Below are 24,676 nucleotides of genomic sequence, written 5' to 3'. Positions count from 1 at the left end.
TTGCATGGTGATCAGTGCTATGTTTAAATATTCATAAACCTTTCAACACTAACCAAACAGCAAAAATCATTTTTAAGGAAAACGTTAACACCCAACCGGCAATCCCACCAAATCAAAGAATTGACTGGAGCAACAGACGCCACAAATCATAGAGCCCCGGCAAAACCAATAATCATGTGGTAGACCTTTGGAACAACGTGTCATTGAGCAACATGTGCGTATCTTTCAAGTAAACTACTGTTATTTTCTTTTCTTTGCGGGGGGGGGGACAAATGTCGCTTGCTATTTTCTATCATGCAGACGAGCTGCTGGGTAAAAGGCGGCCATATGCTTTGATGACAGTCTATCTGGTTTGAAGTCTGCTCGCTGCGTGCAGTTGAACTTGGGAAAAGTAGAAAGAGGCTGCTTTGGTATGTGTGAGGCAGAGTGGCGAAGTGGAACACAGATCAAGTGTAGCCTTACAGCCAGTGATACACAAAAGAAAAGAGCCCGTGCGTGTATTTCCATGCAGCATCCAGGAATGGAGATTAGCATTGAGCCATCAGCGAGGCTGCAGTCCCTCCCCAACGCCGCTTCCGCTGTCAGACCCCCCCCCCTCCGTCCCCCAACCCCAAACCCTCCCCGGCTTGTCAGGAGCTCCGACGAGGAGCTGTAAAAACCTTTTCCCCCTCTCCTTAACAACTGCAAAACAACACGCGCACGCCCCGCCCGAGCGAGGTGCCTGCTTTTTTGAGGCCTCTTGACAGGACGCGCTGCAGGCACAAATTGTAATTCATAAAGGTTAAGGGGGTCAATGCCTTTTATTACCAGTCTGAGTGCATCCAGCTTGATGGGGCCGGCATGCAAATGGAATGTCTCTGAGTGTTCTATGCAAGAAGTCAAGACAGCGGGTGTGTGCTTGCTTCTGAATGGGAGGAAGTGGAAGGTGTCGAGTGGGGGGGGGGGGGGGGGGTGTAAGTGTGAGATGGCCGCCTCTCTCCACCTTCCTTCTACAGCCGTGTAGGACCACACAGCCAGGGCCCGGTTAATTAGACAGTGTGACATTGACCCGGCGTAGTTAACGGCCGCTTTGATATTCGCCGCCTTGCAATTAATTCATTGTAAAGTTCATGTTTTATCATATGGTGAGCTCTGACCTGTAAGGGGCTGCCGCTAGTGGGAACCTACTGGCGCAAGCCCTACAGCGGAGAGTTCACTTCACAGACGTAGGAAATTAGCAGCACACTTTTTAAAAAAAAAATCTGCTTTTGGACACGGCCAAGAAAATTGGATGGATGTGTGGATGCAGAGAGCGAGAGATCGATCGATTGAAACATGTGATGTAGAATACTTTGGATTTGAAGCGTTTTGTTTCTTAGATGTACTGTATGATATTCAGTAGTTTATTATTCATGTGAGGGAAATTATTTTTTTCATATTGCATTTCATTTGTTCTATTTAAACACTTGCATACATATGGTCAACAAGTATTTTAAAATCTGCTCTCATCTTTTTCTCGAGCGCTTACGGTTTTCACAAGAATTATTATATAACCATAAAATAAAATGGAATATAGTAACGGTTTGTAATATTGATGAATTTTTAGGTTCAGCAACAGGTGGAATTCTTTTCTGAAAGGTCACAGCTATCATTTACAACACATTGTAAAATCACACATTGTTTTGCAAACTTTGACAGGTCAATATTAAAAACAAAAAAAAGTCTCAAAAACCTAAAGAGCCCGCTAAAAACGTTTGAAATCAGCATTCAAACACACAAAAAGCCATCTGATTAAAAGTCGCTCTTGACCAGTGTTATTAGTAGTATATATCTGACCATCTGTCGGTCTGTCTGTAGGATGGCGGGTGGGTGTCGTCGAGTTAGTATTTATTTGGGGTGATTATTGAGTTGAATACCAGGAGGATCACATGTCTAGCTGTCAAGCAACGTTTTCTGCTGATGGCATTTGCCCAATTGCCATTGGAGTCCAGCACCATTAAAAAAAACAGTGCTCATTAGACTCTATTGCGGCCTCTACTGGGCATTTGCTTGAATTGCCTTATTTTTGCAGGTCATACTTTCAGTTCATGTTCGTGTGCATGGGAATGAATGAGCACAAAAATGCTGGAGTTCTTTTATGTGCGCAGAGAAACGAAGTAGCTTTTGAGTACAACATTTTTAAAATATTACAATACAATACAATGCATGCTGATTTATTTAAACTCTTAGAAAGGTCAAATAAATATTAAATCACAAATCTGTGACTTTATTGGAAAATGAACTGATTGTTAGCCCTTGATGATTATTATGCATCAATCATTTTTCTGTCTGTGCGTGAGGTGTAATATAGTGTCATGATTTTAGGGAAAGTGAAGCAATCATACCTGCGGAGCTATTGTACTTCCCTTAAAAGTGAGCATGCGGCAACTAGTGACCCCCTGTGCTCATTACCTTTCCACTACAGAGCAGCTGCTGCCAAGTCATTCGTCATGATTACAATTCCACCTGGTGACGACGGAGCCTGCAGTTCCATCAGCCTGGAAGTACTGGTCAGCTGAGCTGCATCCACACTGCCGTGAGAAACCTCTCCCTCCGGACGGTGTGCTAAATTGATGCCACAACAGTTTTTTTTCTGTGTACAACTTTCATATTAAAGCACTTTAAGACTACATTATTTTCATTAGCTTAACAACAAAAACAACTGGATAGGTCCCACCAAAGCAAATTGACCCCCAATAATAATTAATTGACCGAGGTCTCATTAAAACAAATTGTCACTGTGATCATTTATTACACAAATGTATTATAGTTGAATGAATCGCAATTTGTTTTATTTGTTTGCATTCGTGTACAATATTACCGTTAACGGAATTGGTGACCAAAGTGTCTATTTGTACGTGTAAATAAAGTTGTATTCAAAATGACCGTCCTGTAATCATCCGGGTCCCTGGATATATCCCGCTACGCATGCGCACTCTGTCACTGTGGTTCGACCTCTGCAGTCGGTAAGTGAAATAAATGGTCGTCCGTGCGAGAAACATAATCCGATATCCCTTATCATCCTTTCATCAAACGTAGGATTGCTGCATGCAAAGTGCGAAAGGCTGTAGCATATGTACTGATCTAAATACCGGTTGCTTTATTTTCTCTGTGTGGCATTTTAACACCCATTTGACCTTAGTTCTGTCCGCTCTTCCCTCAGAGAGACCCGGGCTTCAACCAGATTCGACCGAACCGGTTAAAAACTACTTGAAGTAGAAAATGTACGCCTGTGCAAAGTTCGTTTCCTCGCCGGCTCTGGTGAGTTTTTCCCTGTGTTTGTGTTTGAACGATATCAATTGAAGCCCTGCGCTTAGAATATCGCCGTCAAACCGCGGCGGGCCTATGAATGAACTTGACTAGCTTGAATGGCAAGGGTATCTGCAGCTTTGCTTAGGTGGCTAATGCTAACACGGACTTTAACAGTCGTAGTCATACAAGTATTTCATAGTGTTTTCTTTTCTACAATGCAATCTTGCATTGAGTACAAACTTTTCAAAATTGCTTTTACTGTGAGCCTGCTGCAGTCATGTGCAATGGGGGAGCTACTGGCAAAGGTCATTTAGCCTATGCCACTATAGAACACAATCTTCTAGCAAACAAGTTTTTACACTTGTTCTAGCTCGCTTTAATCAACATTGCTGAGGGATAGTCTTGTTTCAAACTGTTAGCTTCTGCTCATGGGCTAGTGACACATAATTGATGTCACTTGTTACAAATATGCCACATCTAAGACTTGGTACAATACTGCTGGTCATACAGAGAGATAATGTTGTGCTGTTGCAGGTCCGTGCTGGTTCCCGGGCTCTTTATAGACCCCTGTCTGCCTCTGTGCTGTCCAGGCCTGAGGCCAAAACAGAGGTAAGCATGTTTCCTTGTGGCTCTTGATCAAGACAGCCAGCCTCTCTGCTGCTGTTTTGGTGAAATTATTTAAAATTCCTCGGTTTTAATACGCAAAGAGCAAGAACTCATTCAAGTTGTTTGTAGCCTCTGTGTGACTGAAGATATGTGAACTGTCACCACCTTCCGAAAAATAATGCCTCATTACCCCCCCCCCCTTTTTTTTAAAGTAACTTGAAAATACTGAGTAGACTCATTCATTTTAGAAATGGAAGGATCTGTTTATCTAAGGATGTAGCTGTTTTTTGCAGAGGTGGCCAGCAACCTGAGGAGGTTTAAGGAAAACATTTTTTGTCAAAATATGTCAAAGGACAATATTTTAAGAAGGTATTCATTAAAATATTTTAGCCTTAGACATGATCCGTGCCTGTCACGACTTAACACTTCGACATATAGCAAACAATGTTTTCTGACTTGTTAAGCAATATTTTTGTTTAATAATGGAGGGTTGAATTCACAAAAGACAGCGGTTCATTGGATAGTGGAATCCCCTTTGGGATCGAGTGGAAGAGATTTGAATTAAACTACCTGTCGTTGGCATAGATAAATGAAGATGAATTATTTGTAACACAACAAAAGTTTGAAATTGACATTAAAGTTGACCACGCCCAAGTGTGAAGAGAAAAAAAATTGCTGATTTGACTGTTATCACTCCCATGATTTTTTTTACTTTTAAAGGCAAATAGGTAAGTATATAAGTGTGGCCTTCCACAAATAACCTGAGAAGGATTCCCTAAAACAAATCCACAAATTTATGAATTCATGTATGCTGATCTGCGAATATGGCAGGGGGCAGTGTGAACACCCGTTTTCATTGCAGAGCACTGTTGCTGTGATGCCACAGAGCCCCCTCGCTAATGTCACACTGAGGGGCTTCCAGACAAGCGCAGTGAGCCGGGACATCGACACCGCCGCCAAGTTTATCGGCGCCGGAGCCGCCACAGTCGGTGTTGCCGGATCTGGTGCTGGAATCGGGACCGTGTTTGGCAGTCTGATCATTGGCTATGCTAGGTGCGCCTCAGTTTTATGCATGCCTGCTATAGATCAACACTGTATGCAGTATAAATCATTCTTTTTTTTTTTTTCTTTCGCCACCTTTGAAGAAACCCATCCCTGAAGCAGCAGCTGTTCTCCTATGCCATCCTGGGATTTGCCCTGTCTGAAGCCATGGGACTGTTCTGTTTGATGGTCGCTTTCCTGATCCTGTTTGCAATGTAAAACTCTGCTGTCCAACTTTCATTACAGATGTGACTACACTTTGTGGCTTCCTAAATTTGTTCCGTGTTGGTGTCAAGGAAATGTACATTTTCAAAGTCGTTCAGGCACTGTCAAGATGAGCGAAAACGTGTATTTTACAAATGTAAGACATTACAAGATTAAAATGCATGTATTTGGCTATTTAACAAAGTTATGTTTGGGGATAGTTTGGAAACAACCAAAAGCAGCTGGTCTGAATGTCATCTATTATGCCATTGGCTGCCAAAGACTTGCCTTGCTTCCTGAGAGATCTCATGGAAGCTTTTGTTTTTTGGGTACACCTCCGTAAGTCAGTGGTTGAGTTGCAATTTAATAGTTCTGCTTTTGGGCAGCAGGTGAGTGGCTTTTGTAAATGGCATTGAATAAATTTAGAACATATAAATGACCTCAGGATATAATGCTTGACCTTTATTGAATGATGGCTCTAGTTTTATTTGAGTTGGTGTGAAGGATTTACAAGGATGCAAACACTACCCTTAAACATGATGACAAATTAACAGATGCTTAAAAAAATGCAGTTGATTGTATTTCTTTATACTGTACAAGGAGGAGCTCTGGCAAACCTGGTTATGATGTGTCTGAAATATAGACGTTCCTCTGAATTGCCAAAGTCTTTAGAAAAGCTGTCTGCGAAATATGAAAAGAAAACCGGCTCTGAATGAAATGTTTAAAAAAAATTAAGGTTTACTGGCATGCTCAAAACGAAGGGAAGGACAATACTGTACGAAGTACAGTACTTCGAAACCAAGAGCCCAAATACAATACAATGTTTTTAATTACGTCTTATAGCCCATTCCGGTTTGTGTAATTATAAAGATACATTTTAATGCGTACTGTCGACTCGCAGCCTATTTTAGTTTTTTTAAAATAAATTTATGCTCGCATGGGAATCTTGAAACGCTTCGTTTCGATAGATGTTTTCTTGCTGTGAATGATGTCATTCTTGTGACGAATGCGGAAACTTCCCGATCACCTCTCGCGATAGTTGGCACCAGACGTGGGATTTTGGAAAAATCTATCAGGGTAGTGGCTGGTTGTGAGGGTAAGTAGAGTCCACATCTATGGAGGAATGTTTAGAACGCTATCTAGCATCACGTCGCGCCTGGGTGATGCAAATTTATGTGTAATCTTTGCTATTTAATTGAACAAATGCACTCCCTTTGTTAAGGCAATATTTTAATCCAAATATGGCGACGGTTGTATGTTCACGCGGGGCTAAGGCTATTTTCATGAAAACAACTGAATTTACGCCGTTGTGTGATGCTGTGGTTGTACCATTTCGTACGATGACCAATTGAGTGTTTAAGTCTCAAACGAAGACCGGAGCGAGAGGTGACAGTCGCTCTGTGCAAGAATAACAAGACGGAGGAGGATGTGGTGTGGTGGTGTTATGATGAGCCATAGGTGTCAACATCTGTAGTAACCGCCCATCTTTGACTTGCTTTGTCCACATCTTTGTTCTTTTTTTTGTTAGCCAGCCTCCTTCCCGTTTGTCTATTACAATTTAAATTGCAATAAAAATTCTGTCTACACACGAAACATTCAGTCTCGTTGATAAACACACCACATAACCGTTTAAACACTTGTTTTTCTGATCCCGTTACAGGCTGACATAACTGGAAACGCTTAATATGAGTGATGATAAACCTTTCCAATGTACTGCTCCTGGGTGCGGACAGGTAACTCCACTTTTAATGATACACCTCTCTTTGTAGAACGAAATAATTGTGCAGTAAATTTCACAATGACAGACGAGGTGTCACAGAGCCCTCTTTAGAAAGTGGTCAATTTTGGTTGATAGTCATGTATTTAACAACGATGATAGAAGTTATATTTAGCCAACCAGTCCATTGGCTGTTCTGTCTTTTCTTAATACCCCTTGATGAAGATTTTGAAGTGTCAAAAAATGCCAAAGAAAAAGCAATCCACAGATTTTCACCAATTGCCTGTGGGTCTGGAAGAAATATCCTATGATAATCAAGGGTTCACTATAATATCCCTCACTTGGAAAAATGTTCTCTTAAAACACAAACTTAAAATAATGAAGTGAATAAGTCAAGCTGTTCCCCTCCGTACTTGCATGATCCAAATGAACTAACTTCAAGTCATAAAGCATATTTGTCTGACTGCCTCATATCGTTTTCCTGTTGTTTGTTCTACCAGAGATTTACAAATGAAGACCATTTGGCTGTCCACAAGCACAAACATGAGATGACCCTCAAATTTGGTCCAGCCAGGACCGACAGTGTCATAATTGCTGGTACAGTAAAACCTAACAAAGTACCGAAACGTACTCAATTTTTTTTTTAACACCCATTATATGTCCTGAAACCTTTCCTTCCATTGCAGACCAAACACCCACACCAACCCGCTTTTTGAAGAACTGTGAGGAGGTGGGGCTCTTCAATGAACTCACAAGCCCCTTCGATCACGACTTCAAAAAGGGGGCTGAAGATGATCTTAAAAAGGTTGAAAACCCAGCAGCTCATCTAAAATTTGTGTCCTTTCTGTTCATTCCTAACACGCTCATTGACATGACTTTTCTGTAGTTACCGCTGGATTTGTCACCGCTCGCCACCCCTGTCGTACGCAACAAAATTGAAGAAACCCCCGCCCTCGAGGACCATCGAGGCAGCCCTCTGCCTCACCCGGAATCTACAACCGATGACGACAAGGTGAAATACTTCTTATCTTAAGTCACGGAGTGCATATCTTTTCTGATCTGCCTCTTTTGATCCACTCCTACTAATGTCCATATAATCAGTCATTAGGCTGGAAATTGGAAATCCGATTTTGCGGGTGGGGAGGAATCAGGGCTTTCGTTTTAAGGTCAATCACTTTTTGAAATTTGGACAAATTTCAAAGCAAACCAGGGTGTTCAACTTTGGACCTTCCACTGTATTGTCATCACTACCTGAGGTGAAAGATGTTTCTGATAGCGATAGAGACTTGTTATGCGAATATTCAGAAAACTAATCACATTTTCCTCTCTTCTTCATCTCTTTCCTTGTAAACATCGAGTCGAAAAACATGGACGCGTGTTGTCCGCTCTTGTTGCAGCTGAGATGTTGTGTGGTGTTTCCAGGACTTATGTTTGCAGCCCGCCTCGCTGCCAACATCCACTATAGTCCATCCTGCATCCCTCCAAGTTCCCAATGTACTCCTAGCAACCTCAGAGGCTAATGTTGTTTTACAGCAAGCGCTCCCATCGCCAACATCTAGCTCTGTTATTACCCAGGTCCCATCCACTAGTAGGCCGATAGTGTAAGTAACTCAGAATGTCCATTTTAGAAAGAACAAAATCATAGTTGATTTTTACTCAAATCTTATTTCATTGTAACTTTATTTATTTTTATTTTTTTTGGTGTATGCTACTTTTGTCTTAGTGGGGCATGTGCTTGTTCTGTCTTTAATTTCAGTGCAGTTTACAGAATCTTCATTTTGGCTGTCATAATTATTTTTTCTTGCCAACCCCCCCAGTGTGTTGTTATCATTGACTTGAATTTTAAACGCTCAGGGAAGTGGCTGTATTTCCGTTCAAGAATAGAATTGCTCTTCACGTGCAAGGTTGTGCGTAGTCTGTCGTGAAAAACAGCCTGTTGGTGGCGTGCCGTGTGTCAGTGTGATTTGTTCATCAGATAGTAACGAATAGGTGTAAAGGCTTACTTGCTAAACACAATCGACATTCATATCATTTACCGGTAACATCCCAGCAAAACGCAGTCGTATTGCTTGAGCTTATTGGGTGTTTCTTCATTCTCATCAGTTGGTGCTTGAATTTTTGCCACCACTGTCACTAATTTGTGTTTTCTTTAAATTGTGATCTGTCTTTTTTGGGGAGGAGGCGGGGCCTGACCACTGTGTCTTTTGTGTCCTGCTGCAGGCCAGTGTCTGGCACCTTTCCAGTGCTCTTACAACTGCCTAACGGCCAGACCATGCCAGTTGCCATTCCGGCGGCCATTACCAGTTCCAGTGTACATATTCCCACTGCGATCCCAGTGAGTGCTCCGCTGGTCAGAATTCTCAAGTATTGACTCTCGTGTTCAAAGAACTGGAAATGATCTGCATAGTTTTTGCATGCAAATGCATTTCTTCCTTTCCCTGCCCAAATCTGATCACACTCGACAATTACTTTTGTTTATCAAAAGGATTTATTCTCCTGTACTATTTTCTGTACGAATTACACTGACCGCAACAGTAATTCCCTGTTGTTCCCAGGAAAAATGTTAACCGTGAATGCGCATAGCGAGCTGCTCTCACCTGACCTCCCGACATACTTTCAAAAACATTAGACCCGCTTCTTAATTATGATCGGCCAATGAGGGAGATGAGGGTCATGTTGCGACTCGGCGCGCCAACGAACGCACTGCTGTTCAGACAACACTTAGTGATTGATTAATGCCACATTTTGTCCTTGCCCGTCTCCCGTTCTCTTGGACAGCGGGGACTATTTACGACATTGGCACGGCAGATTTGGCAGTCAATTTGGATCCGGGGAGCGCGCGAGGAAAGTAATGGACTTTGTATGGCCGTGACAAATACGCGGGAATTGGCTGAAGCGCAACAGGAACCCGTCCAACACACTCTGTCATTTGTCCTTGTTCATGTCGAATCAACGTTCTTGATTTCTGGCAGAGCACTTGGATTTGCGTTAATGCGTTTTTGCAAGCCCCGTTATAAGTGCGGCTCGGGCTAAGGTTGGGAGGTGGGCGAGGTGGTTGTCGATAAAATGTTACCTGGACATGTGAGTTTAGTTTGCTCTGCCACCGAGCTCAATTTATTTGTACATTTACTCCGTTTTCCCCATCGACATTCACTGAAATGTCATCGATCCACACCAGACCTAATAAAACACTCTATTGCAGACCAAATACCAAACCATTTGTGTATCATAAATCCCAAATTGTTCATCGTAATACAGATGAATATATTCCTTGTTTGTAAAGAAAAAAAGATGGGAAGATGACCTTGGAAACAAACAAAAAAAAAAAAACCATAATCGCAACTTAAATCGCAATATCAAACCAAAAATCATTCAGCGCTACCGCCGACCCAGCAACATCTCATCAGCGGCTCTGAGAGAAGTCCTGCTTCTGGACCTCCTAACTTGGCTCTCTCATCGCCTCTTCAGCCTCCCTGCCCATATGCTCTCACGCAGTCAGGCAGAGGTTCATTAGCCAGCGCGCGCACACACACACACACACACACACACACACACACACACACACACACACACACACATACGCACGCGGCATCTCCATGTGGCGCCGCCTCCACAAAATAACGGGCTATCCGACATAATGAGGCTGAGATATGAGGGAACTCTGTTGCCTGTGTGTGTGTGTGTGTGGGGGGGGGGGGCATGAGTCCGCCTTCTACTGGGGGGAAAGACTAATTTTGTGCTGCTGCGTCTCTCTGTGTGTGTCTGCTGTCAGCTTGTCAGACCTGTCACCGTAGTGCCTAACGTCCCCGGCATCCCCGGACCCCCCTCGCCACAACCGCCGCCCGCCCAGTCAGAGGCAAAGCTGGTATTTATCATTGTTTTTGTGTTGCATCAAATATTTGTGACTCACTTGAATATAACATTGCATACATGCTAGTATCCGTTTGGCGGGATGAAGATACTTCATCGTCTTCCTAAAGGAGGGAATATTTTCAATGCCGTTTGTTTAGATTGCGAAAGAACTTGTTAAATTCTTTGGTCTTGCGCTCTCCATGACATGACCAAATTTTGATGGAAAGTAGTTTTGGAAGTGGAAAACACATAAGAAGTTGTCGAAAGACTAAAAGGCTTTTTGTTGAGATCTATTTATTTAAATTTATGCCTTATTCATTTTTTGGGGTGCGAGGGGGGGGCTCTTATCGAACTCAATAATTTTGGTAAGCAAATTTAGATTTCTCTGCTTTTAAAGCTCTTTCACTCTGCTTTTAAACGTTTAAATGTTTGTTCAATGTTGTTTTATTTACACTATGTGAAGCACGTTTTGTTGCGTACGACATGCGCTATAAATCAGTGATTCTATTATTATTTTTGAACAACCCCTCGGTACCGCCTAGGTAATAGTATCTAAAGAATGTGAAAGATGTTGCTCAATTTGGATGGATATATACATTTTTTAATATGTGACACTGTGATGAAGCACATTTGGCAGAACCTATCGGGCATTCTCAGCATGCCTCGCTGCTTGAAATTAACAGATAAACTGTGGACAGGAGGCGTTTTTGTTGGCACGGCGAAATTGATCCCGGCTGAGAAGGAGGAGGAGGACGGTGAAGGGGTGTTGTTCGGAATCACGGGGTGCGGAGATGACAAACGCGGGGATGGGGTACGGCACTTCACTGGGGAGTGCAGGGGGCTACTAGCGAAAGCCAGCTAGGGGGGGCATCCTGGCACACGCTCAGTGAGACGCATGAAGTCGCCCTCACCCTGCATGGAACCTTTTTGTTCAGCAGAATCCTGCCTGACCCGCATCCCCACCTCCTCCCTTTCCTGGCGCCTCCCACTGCACTCGGCTCATCAGCAAACACCTAATGAGCCCGCGTCAAGGAAACAGACCCCTACTCAACCTGAGAGGGAAACGGGGTGGGAGGGGGGGGGATGCTTGAGGGAGGGCGGCGCAGCGACTGCGCTTTACAAGGACTGATGATGCTGCAAAGACCACAATAATGATAATTAACTTGCTGAATTTAGAAGATTATACTGTTAATTACTTGCAAAATAAAGATAAGTAATATAGTAGCAGATGGTTGAATAACACCCATGAGAGGGGGGGTTATTACACTGATGAGCTTTCCGTGGCAGAGATGAAATATGAATGTGACTGCCCCCCCCCCCCCCCCCTCTTTCTCGGGGCCATTCCAAGAGAATAATATCTTGTTTCTGCCAGAAGAGCTTCTGGAAGGGTATTACACCATAAACTCATTTGGTAGATAGATTGGGGCTGGCAAAGGTACTTGTTAGAATAATGCTCTCCTCTGTTTTCTCATGGAAACGGATCGCCTCTCACTTTGTTAGCGTTTCGAAGGGCTCATTCTCTTTCACCTTGTTGCTTGCTGCTGCTTTGACGCCTGTGCTGCTCGTGGGCGCTACTGCGTTGAGTTAGCATTGCTAGCAATTGCCCGCGCGTGCTGATCAGTCTTTTGTACGCTTGGAGAGCTTCAGAAAGTACATTTAAGAATGGACGCGCTTCGGAACGCGGCAGTCAAATCGTTTTAGAGTTGAGCATCCCATCGATGAATCGAGTCACCGGATTAAAATTCAATTTTCATCGTTCGCCACAATAGTATGCGTGTGACGTGCAGGTTCTCTTTGTGTGTTTGTACATGTACGGCTTTAAAAGGTGGGGCCTGGTCTGGTGAGTGACATGGGTGCCGGCTCATGTGTTGAGTTACTCAGAAACTTCTCTATAAATGTTTTTTTTTTTTTTCTGAATGAAGGCCAGGCCTTGGGATGTGAAGATGGGAAATTTTAGCGATGAGCTTTCGCGCTCCTGTGAAGACTTTTTACCAGAGGGCATCAACATTACACAATAACGATGACATTCATGAAAACCTGTGATGCGTCTTCTTTTTCGGAAGCCAATAGGCTCACCGAGCCAGCAGCTTCCTCCACTCATCAACGGCGACAGCGGCGAAGTCCAGAGCAGCACCATAACGCACACTGCTACTCCTGCTTCTCCGGCCTCCGTCCCCATTCCGACTCCATCCACATCCCTCGGTCTGGCCCCCACCAACCCGCCACCCACCGGTGAAGAACTCTCCACACATTCCCTTCAGCAACCAGCCACCTCCACCACGGAGACACCCGTAAGTACTCACACGCGCAGGTCTAATATACATTTCGCACTATTTACTTCCCTCCGTGTGATTGATGAATTTGTCGCAGGCTTCCCCGGCGCCCCCCGCGTCCAACCCTCCGAGCACCGGCGGCCGGCGGCGCAGAACCACGAGCGACGACCCAGATGAGAAGCGGCGCAAGTTCCTGGAGCGCAACAGGGCCGCGGCCTCGCGCTGCAGACAGAAAAGGAAAGTGTGGGTGCAGTCCTTGGAGAAGAAGGCCGACGACCTCAACTCCGTAAACGGACAACTTCAGGTACTCCGCCGCCGATCGTCGCGCGTGTGTTGCGCTCTCCTGTCAACGTGCGCAGACTTTGCCTGCTGTCGTGATGAAGTCGTTAAAGTCCATTAATAAGTGATGCCGCACGACAGCGGCGGCGCACGTATGCGTTGGGGAGGGGGGGGGGAGGGGCTTTACATCGATACGTGGCTGTCAATAAAGATGTATCCTCCAGATGTCAGCCGCGCACAAGCGTGTCCTCGCTTCTGTCTCGGTAGTTTACCGAATGGCCTCAAAACTCTCGGAGGGAAAGGTGTCTGCTTGAACCTTCATTTCGCTACAGGCAATTAAGAATGCAATGCTGACAAGTTCGAAGCAGGTCATGTATCGTCTCTGTTGATATGTTTGTCGTTGGGGGGGGTTCGGCACATCAGTGTGCCAGACAATTAAATCATATTTACGCGGTGCCATCTTTGCAGGGGTGAGGGGGAGTAGATGCTGAAGAAGGGGGAATTAGTTGACATTTAGGTCAATAGCAAGTGAACAAAGGAAATTACGATTTCAAATCAAGGGGATAATAGGAGGCACGTTTAAGATGCACGGGATAGATAGTAGTATGCCTCGAGTACAAAGAAGGAAATGACACATGGAAAGAGTACCAAAGAACATTTTGTACAAAGACATTAATGAGCAGCGCACTTTGAAACAGACACGGCCCAGCTGATCACCAAAACTCTCTCTAATGAGGCACAATTACTGGAACATCATCGTTAAGTCGCTTTTTAACGAGGGTCAGTGCCAGCAGCTCTCAGGACTCCCAGCATCGCGCAAAACCCATTTGCCCAAACTCGTTTCGCCCCTCGAGTCCGAAGCAAGTTTTACGGCTCTGCGTTGCGATGGAGTGCGATACGTAAATAAAGGTTATTGTGCCGGGGACTCTTTTCCCTTCGTAAGTAACCAAAAAGGAGCATACTTTATTTTATATCTGATTTATGGATGGGTTGATCAATAGAATCATCTTTTAGGAATATAATGATCCTCAGTCTCAATTGATTTTTTTGGTCAAAATTATATAAATACCTAATATTGTTCTGTCATTGATGTTTGCACAGATGTCGAAATTCACCGCGTCGCACCGAGAGCTGTTTTCGAATATTTTGGCTGCCTTCCAAAATTACAACCAATCGTGAACACAATTGATGAAGCAACACTTTGGCAGTTTTCAATGCCGCCCTTGTATTGTATCTCATTGCCTGAATGTGGTGAGACGTGTGTCACGAAACACGAAAGTGTATCGTTTGAATCAGGCTCGCAAAGCGGCGCAAATGTAATACAAACGGTAACTGCGGCTGTGTGGAAATCTGTTACAATACTTTGATCGTGCCAACCCCAGCTTAGTTAAACAGATGGATTCAAATACAGTATAGTGCCGCCTTTTAGACTAATCGATTGAGTCACTTGCCGCTTCTTAAGTGGGGGAAAAGAAGTTAAAATCTGCCACCGGTTGTTCCACGTGCCCGGTTTGCTCTAAATCCAGTTAAAGTCACCTTCAGCCTCACGTGTGGTTTTTTTTTTCCTTTATTTTTACAACATCTCCACCGGGAGCCCCAACGCGCAAATGTAAATCTCGGCAGCATCTACGAAGGTGCTCCAACAATTACAGTGCTCGCCTCATAGAGCACGAGTGAGCTTCGACCGGACCGAGGATTTGCAGATTTGGGTTATTAAAGATAGATTGCCATTAGCTTGTTGTAAATTTCAACGATTGAAGTGTCAAATGTGCAGAGAGTTGTTTGGGAGCACAATGGCAGTACGATCCCTTGACTGCTGAAGTTTCATTCTTTCTGTGAGCAAATCACTGCGATCTCAAATGAGCTTTCCTTGTCGAAATGAACGGAAATGCCATGCGATCCCTTCCAGCCGTCCTCGGAGCACACGGCATAATTTTATGTATGGCTCAAGCCATCTGGATCTATTTATTCGTTGAGGCTGCCGTTGAGACGTGGCAGAATAAAAGTCTGATGTATGATTACCGGTAATCGTTCGGTTAGTATAAAAACATTTTACATGACTTTGTATTTAGTCCAGTGGTTAGCACGTCGGCTTCACAGTGCAGAGGTACCGGGTTCGATTCCAGCTCCGGCCTCCCTGTGTGGAGTTTGCATGTTCTCCCCGGGCCTGCGTGGGTTTTCTCCGGGTGCTCCGGTTTCCTCCCACATTCCAAAAACATGCGTGGCAGGCTGATTGAACACTCTAAATTGTCCCTAGGTGTGAGTGTGGGGGTGGATGGTTGTTCGTCTCTGTGTGCCCTGTGATTGGCTGGCAACCAATTCAGGGTGTCCCCCGCCTGCTGCCTGAAGACACCTGGGATAGGCTCCAGCACCCCCCGCGACCCTAGTGAGGATCAAGCGGCTCGGAAGATGGATGAATGAATGAATGTATTTAGTATTCACTGAATCTAACGGGGAGAACCCCCCCCCCCCCAAAAAAGTCATTTATTTTATTTAATGAAAGATTGGTTTCCTAAAAATAACAGGCGGGAGAATGTTGACATTTTTTTTGGGTGTGGCCGTAAAAAGCTTGAAGTGAGCACACTGGGGGGTGGGGGGGGGGGTATTTTGGAAAAACTGATCAAATTGCTCACTCACTCAGGGAGGGCAGAATAGACAATATGGTTAGAAAAAAAAATCAACCAAGCCACGGCTTGTAACTTGAAAGCTTTGTAAGTTGGACAACTCATATATCAAGGTACCACTGTAGAATGCCCCCCCCACCCCCCACCTCATTTTGACATGTGCATATTGTGCCAGTCGTCCAACTACCGGCGCCATTTGACAGCGTTGCCGTGTGTCTCCCGTCTCCCGAATAAGAGTGAAGTCACCCTGCTGAGAAGCGAAGTGGCTCAGCTGAAGCAGCTCCTCTTGGCTCATAAAGATTGTCCTGTGACGGCCATGCAGAAGAAGTCCGGCTATCACAGTGAGTAATGCGCTATTATTCTTCGTTCCCGGGCCTCTTGCCGCCAGCTCCTCCCAAAAAAAAAAAAAAAAAAAGAGCTCCATCGAATCGCAACCAGCAACGAGAACAGATATTGACAACATGCGCGTACTCCCCCGTCTTCCCTCAACTTGGCAAAGGTTTACATATGATGAGACAGGTGTACTTTGAAACAAATCCTCGCTACAGTCGTTGAATCCATCTAAGGGACCACAGGTGGTGTAACTATAAGCAACCAATTGTTAAGCTTCTTAAATTGGTCAGCTGGCCCAATTTTTCTTTTTTTTACCAAATGTTGAGATCTTTTAGTGCATCATTAGGCTGTGACGAAAAGAAAAATGTCTTTATTATCTTCACTTTTCTGCCCAATGATACATTTTAGTCTTAAACATTACGACTTCTTATATTACAACTTTATTAATATTTTTTTTGCCTTCCCTAATACTCCTTCATTTATGAGTGAATAGATTGATGTGACAGATTTTGCCTTTTTTAATTAGCAGAATTCCTCATCAACAGCATATGAAATTAATTCCGTTATGACACGCTTTCCAGCACCTCCTTAAATTACAAATGTCCAATAAAGGTTTGAGGCGAGTGATATTTGATTCATTTGTCCATAAGAACTCTTATTAGATATGAAACCCAATCACTTTTCATTATAGAGCATAGCGAAGCAAACGGGCTCGAAATCTCAGTTGGAGTCCAGTCAGACTCTGACATGACTGATTTGGTAAAGTGCCTCATTTCATTCTGGCTGATCCGCGGCTGCCTCGCCCACAAGACCCGAATAATCCTTCCTCCTTCACGGTTGTGCCTGGGCGCAGTGGCAAGTGGGAAGAAATTACTCAAGACTGTCCTTCCAGTTAGCCAACTTGAGTTTGGCACACTCGCCGGCCATCTGCTCGCCGCGAGAGCAGGTAGAAGCTTATTTGAGGCCCGTGACATCACCTCATGTTTTTTTGGGGGGTCGGCGGGGGAGCAGATTATGCTCACCTGAACTTGGGTCAAACACGACATATTGAGAAGGTTGACCCTCGAGATGATGAAACCGCGAAATGAATGGGTCAAAGTCAGGACATTTGCACCTTAATTTGCAATCCGCCCACTCTCAAGATGGCCGCAAAAACAAGCTGCTTCCTTTCATGAGCGACATTAGCTTCTATTATGCTCTGTAAGTCGGGTAAATAAACAGCTACCGCATTATCCCAACAATGAGGGCCAAAATAAAGCATTTCACTTCCCGTGGGATGAACGAAAGCAAAAGGCCCCAACGCTGGGTTTTCTCTTCAAGATGATCCTGGGAACCACAGATTCACAAATTGGGGAATATTGTTAGCCGAAATATGAAAACAGTCAAAGTGGCTTTTTCAATTTCTTCTTCTTCTTTCTTGGGTTATGTGTGATGTGGTGTTGATATTTCATATCATAGATTTAATTTCTCCACTGCACCGCACATAAGAGCATCAAACACACGCACGGTCATGTTTATTCCCCTCCGCATGCACGAGTTCTGTCTCAAGCCCGCTTTCTTTCGGCACAAACCGGAGAGCCGATCCTTCGTTCTCCCTCCTCCCCATCAGCATCCAATTAATTCAAGGCGAGTGCCTTAACAGCTGGTGGTATTTTGACTCCAAGTCTTGCGTAGTCTCGAGTGTGAGCATCATTAAAATCAGGTGCTGTAATCATCTGTCGCTGCAGTCGTTGGCAGGGTAACCTAAAAACAAATGGGATCTAGGTGGGGGGGCGGGGAGGGGGTGCCCTCATGATGGACATTTAAATTGACATTGGGAGCTTTCATGAAACGGAACGCGACGAACGGAAACGCTTTTTGAGAGCTGGCCAATCGCACTTTGGCGTCCTGCTTGGCGCCTTTCGCAGTCCTCCAAGACGTTTGTCCCCCCTCACTGCAGTCGCAGACAAAGACGGGAGCTGCGAGGAGATGTCGCTCCCCGGCAGCCCTCAGAGCGAGGCCATCCAGCACAGCTCCATCAGCACCTCCAACGGGGTCAGTTCCTCCTCGTCCTCGGCGCCCGCCCCGTCCAACCAGAGCACAGACGACAACCAGCCACTGAGCGGCGCCGCCAACTCTCTGCCTTCGGGGAGCTGAATGTCCCCCACCCCTGTTCGATGTGTCTCGGTGTCCCACACAAACACGTACGGGGAAGGGCTTGTCCTCCTGCCTCACTTTGGACCATTGTCATAGTTATTTATTCTCTCCTTACGTTGGGTCCATTTTGTTCTCTGTAGGCAACAGTGATGTGACGGAGACAACAGGAAATGGCACTTTACGAGTACTGTATTGGAATACGATTATAACTTAATTTATTAATCTCAAAGGAAAATCAAGTTCTTTACTGTAATACTGGTCAAGAGAGAATTTTAGTCAGAGATGGATTTATACAGTGGCGTTCCGTCAGGGCCTGCAAGGCCTTCTCTGCTGGCCTAAACATTCTCACAAAAGTACATTTAATTTACTTTTCTGAGAATCATCTTGAAACTGTTACTTGCCTCTGGCTAAAACATGAAGTAAAAATTTGTTGTCCACTGTAATGTTTACATGTTGGAAAAAACATCGGATTCTGATTATTCTTGAATTTGTGAAACGGGAATTAAGCAGAATCATGAGTAATAAAACCAAGAATACATTTGATGGACCAATTTTAGGGAAGAGGAATCCTCCAACAAATATCGGAGGATTCTTCACTGCTTATAGATGAGATGACACAATTGCACCGATTTGTTTGGTAAGACTCTGGCATGGAAAAGGGAGTTCAGAACATTCAGTCATGTCCTTACTGATTAATTTACTGTCTCAAAAACAATTGAGTCCACTGCCCATCCCTTGTGAAGTGGTTGCAATACAAGTGTGTTTGCACATTTTATTTATTGTATTTATTTCATTATATAAAGCAGCGCGATCGATCTATCTTTTTGTTGTTGTTTTTGATATGCTTTCTCTATTTTGCACATTTTGGAGAAACGACGGGTTTACCTTTTTTCAAGCAGTGGCAGCTTTTGTCTCACACACTCACACTTTGATTGTTGCCTGTGATTGTCTGCCTGCGTCTTCATGGCGATGGCCTCCTGATTCAACGCCCGTTCTTGTTTTGGTAGGTCGGTTGACACAAAGTGGGGGCGGCTTCCTTTTCCTCTTGAACTTGAGTGTAAATAGCTTCATGCCGCACATGTGACAAGATGATGTTCCGTTTCAATGAAATCACGTAGGGAAAATTATCACGGATACATTTGTATGTTGTAGGTGTTGTGCTTCATAATTCTTTAATAGCTGACAGGTTCCAAAGTTTGCTTTGCGGAAGAAAACGAGCAGAAATAAAATAGGCCTCACCCTGATGTTAAAATGTATTCTCTACTGGCTTACTACTGTGTAGTCATCCAAGATGTTTTTTTTTTCATCTTCGGTTTTGTGCTCTCTGCATGACATTATGATTCTCTGCGAGAATTCAACAATGTTTCAGTCAACTGTCAAGTCATCAAGCGGCGTTGTTTTAGTTGTACTACTAAACCAGGGTGTGATCTCGTGTTCAGTGTGTATTTGTGACTCGTGAACGTTCTCTTTATCAATTTCAATTGATAACTTGTTGAAATAAAACTTTTAATATAGCTATTTACATTCGTCTGTTTCTTTTTAATTGTGCGGAAATAGAAATATGGCTAGGGTTTTTTTTTGTTTTTGTTTTTTTTGCACTAGATATGAACAGCTATCACAATAACATCTTGCTTTGGATTTTTTCCCACAGTAAAAAAAATGATTTGAAGTATTTCATGTCATTTTTTGTGGTGTCTACTGCCACCCAGTGGCACCATAAAGTCAAGCATTCAAACAAAATTTGAAATGCATTTTATTATAGAAATGAGAGCCAGTTAAAGTCAAGAACTGTATTTCCTGTTAGACCCTTTCAAAAGTGGTGTCCCTGCCTGTGTCAAATGTTTTACTCCTAAACCAAACATTCCCCCAGATTTTTGGTCCATCCATGTGCATCTCGGGAAATTAGAAGAGAAAAAGTTCATTTCATTGTTGTAATTCATTTTTTTAAAAACTGACGTTCATTTATTTACAGTATTTTTTCATCAAATACGAAGGAAAGGAGGTCAATTTCGACGGAATTTCCATACTAAAAATCATTTTGATTGTTTCTTCATCTTAATGTCTAGATGTCGTGCGTTCAAATCACGGTTTCGTCCTTCCCGCGTGGTGCGGAGAATGGTGGATAGATGTTTTTAATTTTCTTGCAATGGTGACTTGCCTCTCTTAAAAAACAACATATACTATATATATATCCAGATAGTTTTGTTTTTTTAGCGGGTGAGAGAAATGCTCTAGCACCAAATTTCCCCCAGGTGGCGCTGCCTTCAAACGTATGGGAGTAGTGTGCCTGAAGTGTCGACAGGATGGTTAGGAGAATGACCTTCCACCACACAAATAGCTCGACTGGAATTAAGTGTTGATACGACGAATAAAGGATATCTTATCCTATCTTATCTTATCTTATCTTATCTTATCTTATCTTACACTTGCTGTTGAATGACATGCAAATTAATAAGTTCCCCTGTTTCCCTCAAATATACTTGAAAGGTAATTGTTGGCCTATTTTAACAGAGGCGGCCGGAGTGGTTAACACATCCACCCCACAGTGCAGAGGTGCCGGTTCGATTCCAGCTCCGGCCTTTCTGTGTTGAGTTTGCATGTTCTCCCTGTGGCTGTGTGGGTTTTCTCCGGGTACTCTGGTTTCCTCCCACTTCCCAAAAACATGCATGGCAGGTAAATGGAACACTTTAAATTGTTCCTGTGATTGTGAGCGCAAATGGCTGTGCGTCTACGTGTGCCCTGCGATTGGCTGGCAACTAGTTCAGGGTGTCCCCCACCTACGGCCCGAAGACGGCTGGGATAGGCTCCAGCACGCCCACGACGCGCGGGAGGATAAGCAGATCCAAAAATGGACGGGCGTGTACAGATTAGACCTCAAATCAACATAATAATGAGTTAGGATATGAATTTACTCGTTTACTGAATTCTCAATAGCAACAAGGCGCTTCTGGATGGTGCATAAGTAGGCCATGCTTGATTAGCTGCTGATCGCACCAACATTACTATGTGGGTCACGGCATTCAAAAATAACATGTTTGCTTTGGGAGCCGGGAAGGGGGCGGCAGTTTCATCTTGATTTAAATTGGCACGTGTAGTCAACACACTTTGTATGAGAGATAACAAACAGAATGCATAGGTAAAAACAGCCAGACGATGTACTGACAGGCAGATTGATTCCATAATGTGGCGAGCGTTTGACCCTTAGCGCTGTGCCCGCGTGGAGCAGCACTTTTAATTAAGCGAGGATTAAGGCCAAACAGCCTCATTGACAGGCAAATGTGTCATAAATACAAACGAAGCGACACCCTGCTTGTTTTTCTTCAGGGGGCATGAGGGGTAAATTAAAAAAAAAATGCGCAAGCTGGAGAATAAAAGATGCCCGCAGGCTAACAATGAAGAGCTGCCGAGTGCCATTTTTTTTTCTCTGAATCGGCTTTAACCCCTCAAATCCGGGGGGGGCGGAGATGAAACAGCTTGATTTACATTTAATTCAGATTATGTAAATAGACTGCTTGGTGTCCCAAACCAAACAGGAACAAGCTGCCCGCAGCAGCCACTCAAGATGGCGTCTATTATGATGCAAATGTCAAGGAGAAGATTTCGTTCGCACATAATGTGGCCGTTCATTTATTCAATCGTGAAGCTCAGATGAGAGATGATGAATCACAACGAGGAGTGACTGGCCAGCTACTTTTGACTCATTTCGCCCTGGACGGGATGACAATTGCAAAAAAAATGGCAAATTTCCAGTCAAGTGGGGGATTTAGAAGCGCTGTAGAATCTCGATTTATCTCGGGAAGGGGGCGAACATTACGTTTGAAGTACTCTCCATGACCTAAAAACACACAATACAATTAAAAAAATAATTATTTTGTACTTTGTTTAGTCTAAAAATGCCCGATACAGTACAAAAACCACGTTAGCCCTTCACACCTGAGTTGAAAAAAAAAAGACCAAAAAAATTAAATGCCCCTGCCAATGTGGCCGCCATGTTGACGCACATTTTAGCCTGCTCGAGTCTACCTCAAAGTCTGTCTGTCTTTTACAGGACTGAAGCGCAATCCCGAAACATGCAACCACTCTTTTATCTCTTAATATCACCCTACCACAGTTTACTGGAAATATTGGTACTAATCGACTGAAAGGTACCATACAAAGTTACATTGCGAGTGCACTGGACACTATTTTTCTGGACCCTGTTGGGTTTATAAAAGCTTTCGCTGTTCTTTGGCATTTAAAAAAAAAAAAAAAAAAAGATTCCTGCAGCTTACTGATCTGATGTGACCGTCTTCTTTGTGTATTTACTCTGTATGTATTTCCGTTCTGCCCCCTTGTGGCCAAGGGGCGCACTCACAGAATGAGCAGCACCATGCCCATTGAATGATCATGATGTACAAATTGTTACATTCCACTCAATTTTGTTTTTCCTGTCTGTTTTTATAAAGCATAATACAGTAAATGGCTTTTTTTTCCCCTCTTTGGAGAGGCACAGCAGTCGTGTTGGGTAGGCAAAGCCCCAGCGGGCACATGCGCGAGCTCCATTGCGCCGATCCCTCCCCCCGAGCATTGGCCTTTGAAAGAGGCTCCGGGAGGTCGCCTTCATCGGGAGCTCGCATTAGTATTCATGCCAGGCCGGTTTAGTCTAGTCGCTCTTGTGCTGCATCGGCACAATTGTCTTCCTTTGCATGCAATTTGTACTATTGGCTGCTCATACCGGGCTGCGTCTGACATGTTATTTTCATAAAGCGAAGCCCGTGTTCACGTTCAGAAAGTTTTATCATAACTCCCTTGAACTCGGAAACGGATACATTATGCCCGTCAACGTGCAGTTTATTTCAGGCCCAATTTGATCGATATGTGTGGGGCGGGGGGGGGGGGGGGGGGGCTACCAATTCTGCTTTGCAGTCTGGAGGTCATGGGGTCAAATTTCAAACGTGTTTGCATGTTGCATGGGGAGTTTGCATGTTTTTGCCATGCAAAGCTACCATTTTCCCCATCGGTGGAATGCGGCCCTTGTTAAGCACGATGGAAAACCAACGAATGGGAAACTCCGGTGGCAGAAAAGTGCATCGACTGAACTTTGACACGTTCGCTCACTCGCGCCGATTGTTAAATAGGAGCACGGAGGACCCCAGGGTGGTTTTGTTCCCGTGAGCTACGACTTGCCATGATGACCACATTCCCGTTCAGCTTTTTAATTAAAACAGCCCCCCATCCCGTAGGTTCTTCCTCGATTTCATATTCAGCATATAAAATGTTACGATGCTCTTTTAGAGGCTGTAAAACATTCCCCCCGCGCGCTCGCTGACATTGACCGCATTACAATGTCAACCAGTGGCACACCTGCCCCCTCACCTCCACCCGAGCCCCGCCTTCCTCCCCGTCCCATGCGTTGACCACTGATTACGTCTTTGCAAGCGCAGTTGTGTTGATTGATTGGCTCTCTCTCGCCGTCTTGATCACCCTCATTAGCGCCTTCGTTACACCCGTTCGTCATAACGTCCGCTGGCTTTTATTGAGCCTCTCGATCTCGTAACCCAGACGTTCAAAGATGAAACATTTTCAGGCGGCTACTTTGACACGTTTGGACTTGGACTACCTCAGCCGACTTTGGGCGGTGGCAATGTGTCACAGCGGAGGAATAATTTAGAAAGTGTATATAAATATATACATATATATAAATATCTTGACTGCAGTTATGTCGAACGGTATTATATTGCTCAGTTCAAGCAGAGCTGATTTTTTTAAATTGAATTGGTACAATTTTGTATACATAGGTGCATCTTTTTTTTTTTTTTTAAAGCAGTTAATTTTAGCAGTTTAATAATTTTTTTAAATGAAACTGGGATATTGTAAATTAATTAAATCACAAAAAAATACTGTACTTTTCTGAAGGCGAATCCTTACCGACTTTCCATAACAAAAATAATGCTCTTTGTTTCTATTCTTTGTTGAATATTTTCAAAATAAAGTTTTATGAATGACGTAATTGCCATGAATAAGCAAAAAAGAGGAAAATAAAAATCCAAACAAATATCCTGCATGTCAATAGCCAGTCCACTGCTTTATTTATTTTTTCTTTCTCGGTCTGTGTATATTAATTTTTGTTTCAGTGGAGTTACCGCAATACCATCATGTGATCAGAAAATCGGGGCCGATCCCAAGATTTCTACCTGATCAGTCTTGGCTGAAAAAAAAAATAAATTAGATTTTGGAATTTTCTTTATTTCCCTCTCTCATTTGAAGTTATTTTAAATCGAACCACTGCTGACTTCCAGCCTTATAAAAAAGCTCCGTGGGGATGTAGCACGTTTCGTACACAAGCGTAGACGGAGCATTTA

General features: G+C 43.8%; 2 protein-coding genes across 4 annotated transcripts; both read left to right on the top strand.

Annotated features, from left to right (window-relative positions):
- Positions 1 to 2,905: 2,905 nt before the first annotated feature.
- On the top strand, positions 2,906 to 5,174 carry atp5mc3a (ATP synthase membrane subunit c locus 3a). 2 transcript variants are annotated; one of them, XM_052082453.1, is made up of 5 exons: positions 2,906 to 2,984; positions 3,182 to 3,279; positions 3,805 to 3,879; positions 4,739 to 4,929; positions 5,022 to 5,174. In XM_052082453.1, exons 2-5 carry the CDS (start codon positions 3,241 to 3,243, stop codon positions 5,134 to 5,136), a joined length of 420 nt encoding a protein of 139 aa, XP_051938413.1. In that variant the 5' UTR covers positions 2,906 to 2,984; positions 3,182 to 3,240; the 3' UTR covers positions 5,137 to 5,174. The 2 variants fall into 2 exon arrangements, with proteins under 2 accessions (XP_051938413.1, XP_051938414.1); XM_052082454.1 differs by having other exon boundaries at positions 2,980 to 3,073.
- A 536-nt stretch (positions 5,175 to 5,710) lies between these two features.
- atf2 (activating transcription factor 2) lies at positions 5,711 to 19,857 on the top strand. 2 transcript variants are annotated; one of them, XM_052082439.1, is made up of 12 exons: positions 5,711 to 6,217; positions 6,782 to 6,854; positions 7,339 to 7,435; positions 7,525 to 7,643; positions 7,725 to 7,850; positions 8,261 to 8,439; positions 9,059 to 9,173; positions 10,611 to 10,703; positions 12,754 to 12,981; positions 13,061 to 13,267; positions 16,102 to 16,207; positions 18,139 to 19,857. In XM_052082439.1, exons 2-12 carry the CDS (start codon positions 6,807 to 6,809, stop codon positions 18,333 to 18,335), a joined length of 1,515 nt encoding a protein of 504 aa, XP_051938399.1. In that variant the 5' UTR covers positions 5,711 to 6,217; positions 6,782 to 6,806; the 3' UTR covers positions 18,336 to 19,857. The 2 variants fall into 2 exon arrangements, with proteins under 2 accessions (XP_051938399.1, XP_051938400.1); XM_052082440.1 differs by having other exon boundaries at positions 5,711 to 6,281.
- Positions 19,858 to 24,676: the final 4,819 nt, after the last annotated feature.

Source organism: Hippocampus zosterae, chromosome 12, assembly GCF_025434085.1.
Source record: "Hippocampus zosterae strain Florida chromosome 12, ASM2543408v3, whole genome shotgun sequence".
Classification (NCBI taxonomy): Eukaryota; Metazoa; Chordata; class Actinopteri; order Syngnathiformes; family Syngnathidae; genus Hippocampus; species Hippocampus zosterae.
Note: the sequence above shows the minus strand (reverse complement) of the source record. Positions and strands in the feature narration are given on the sequence as shown.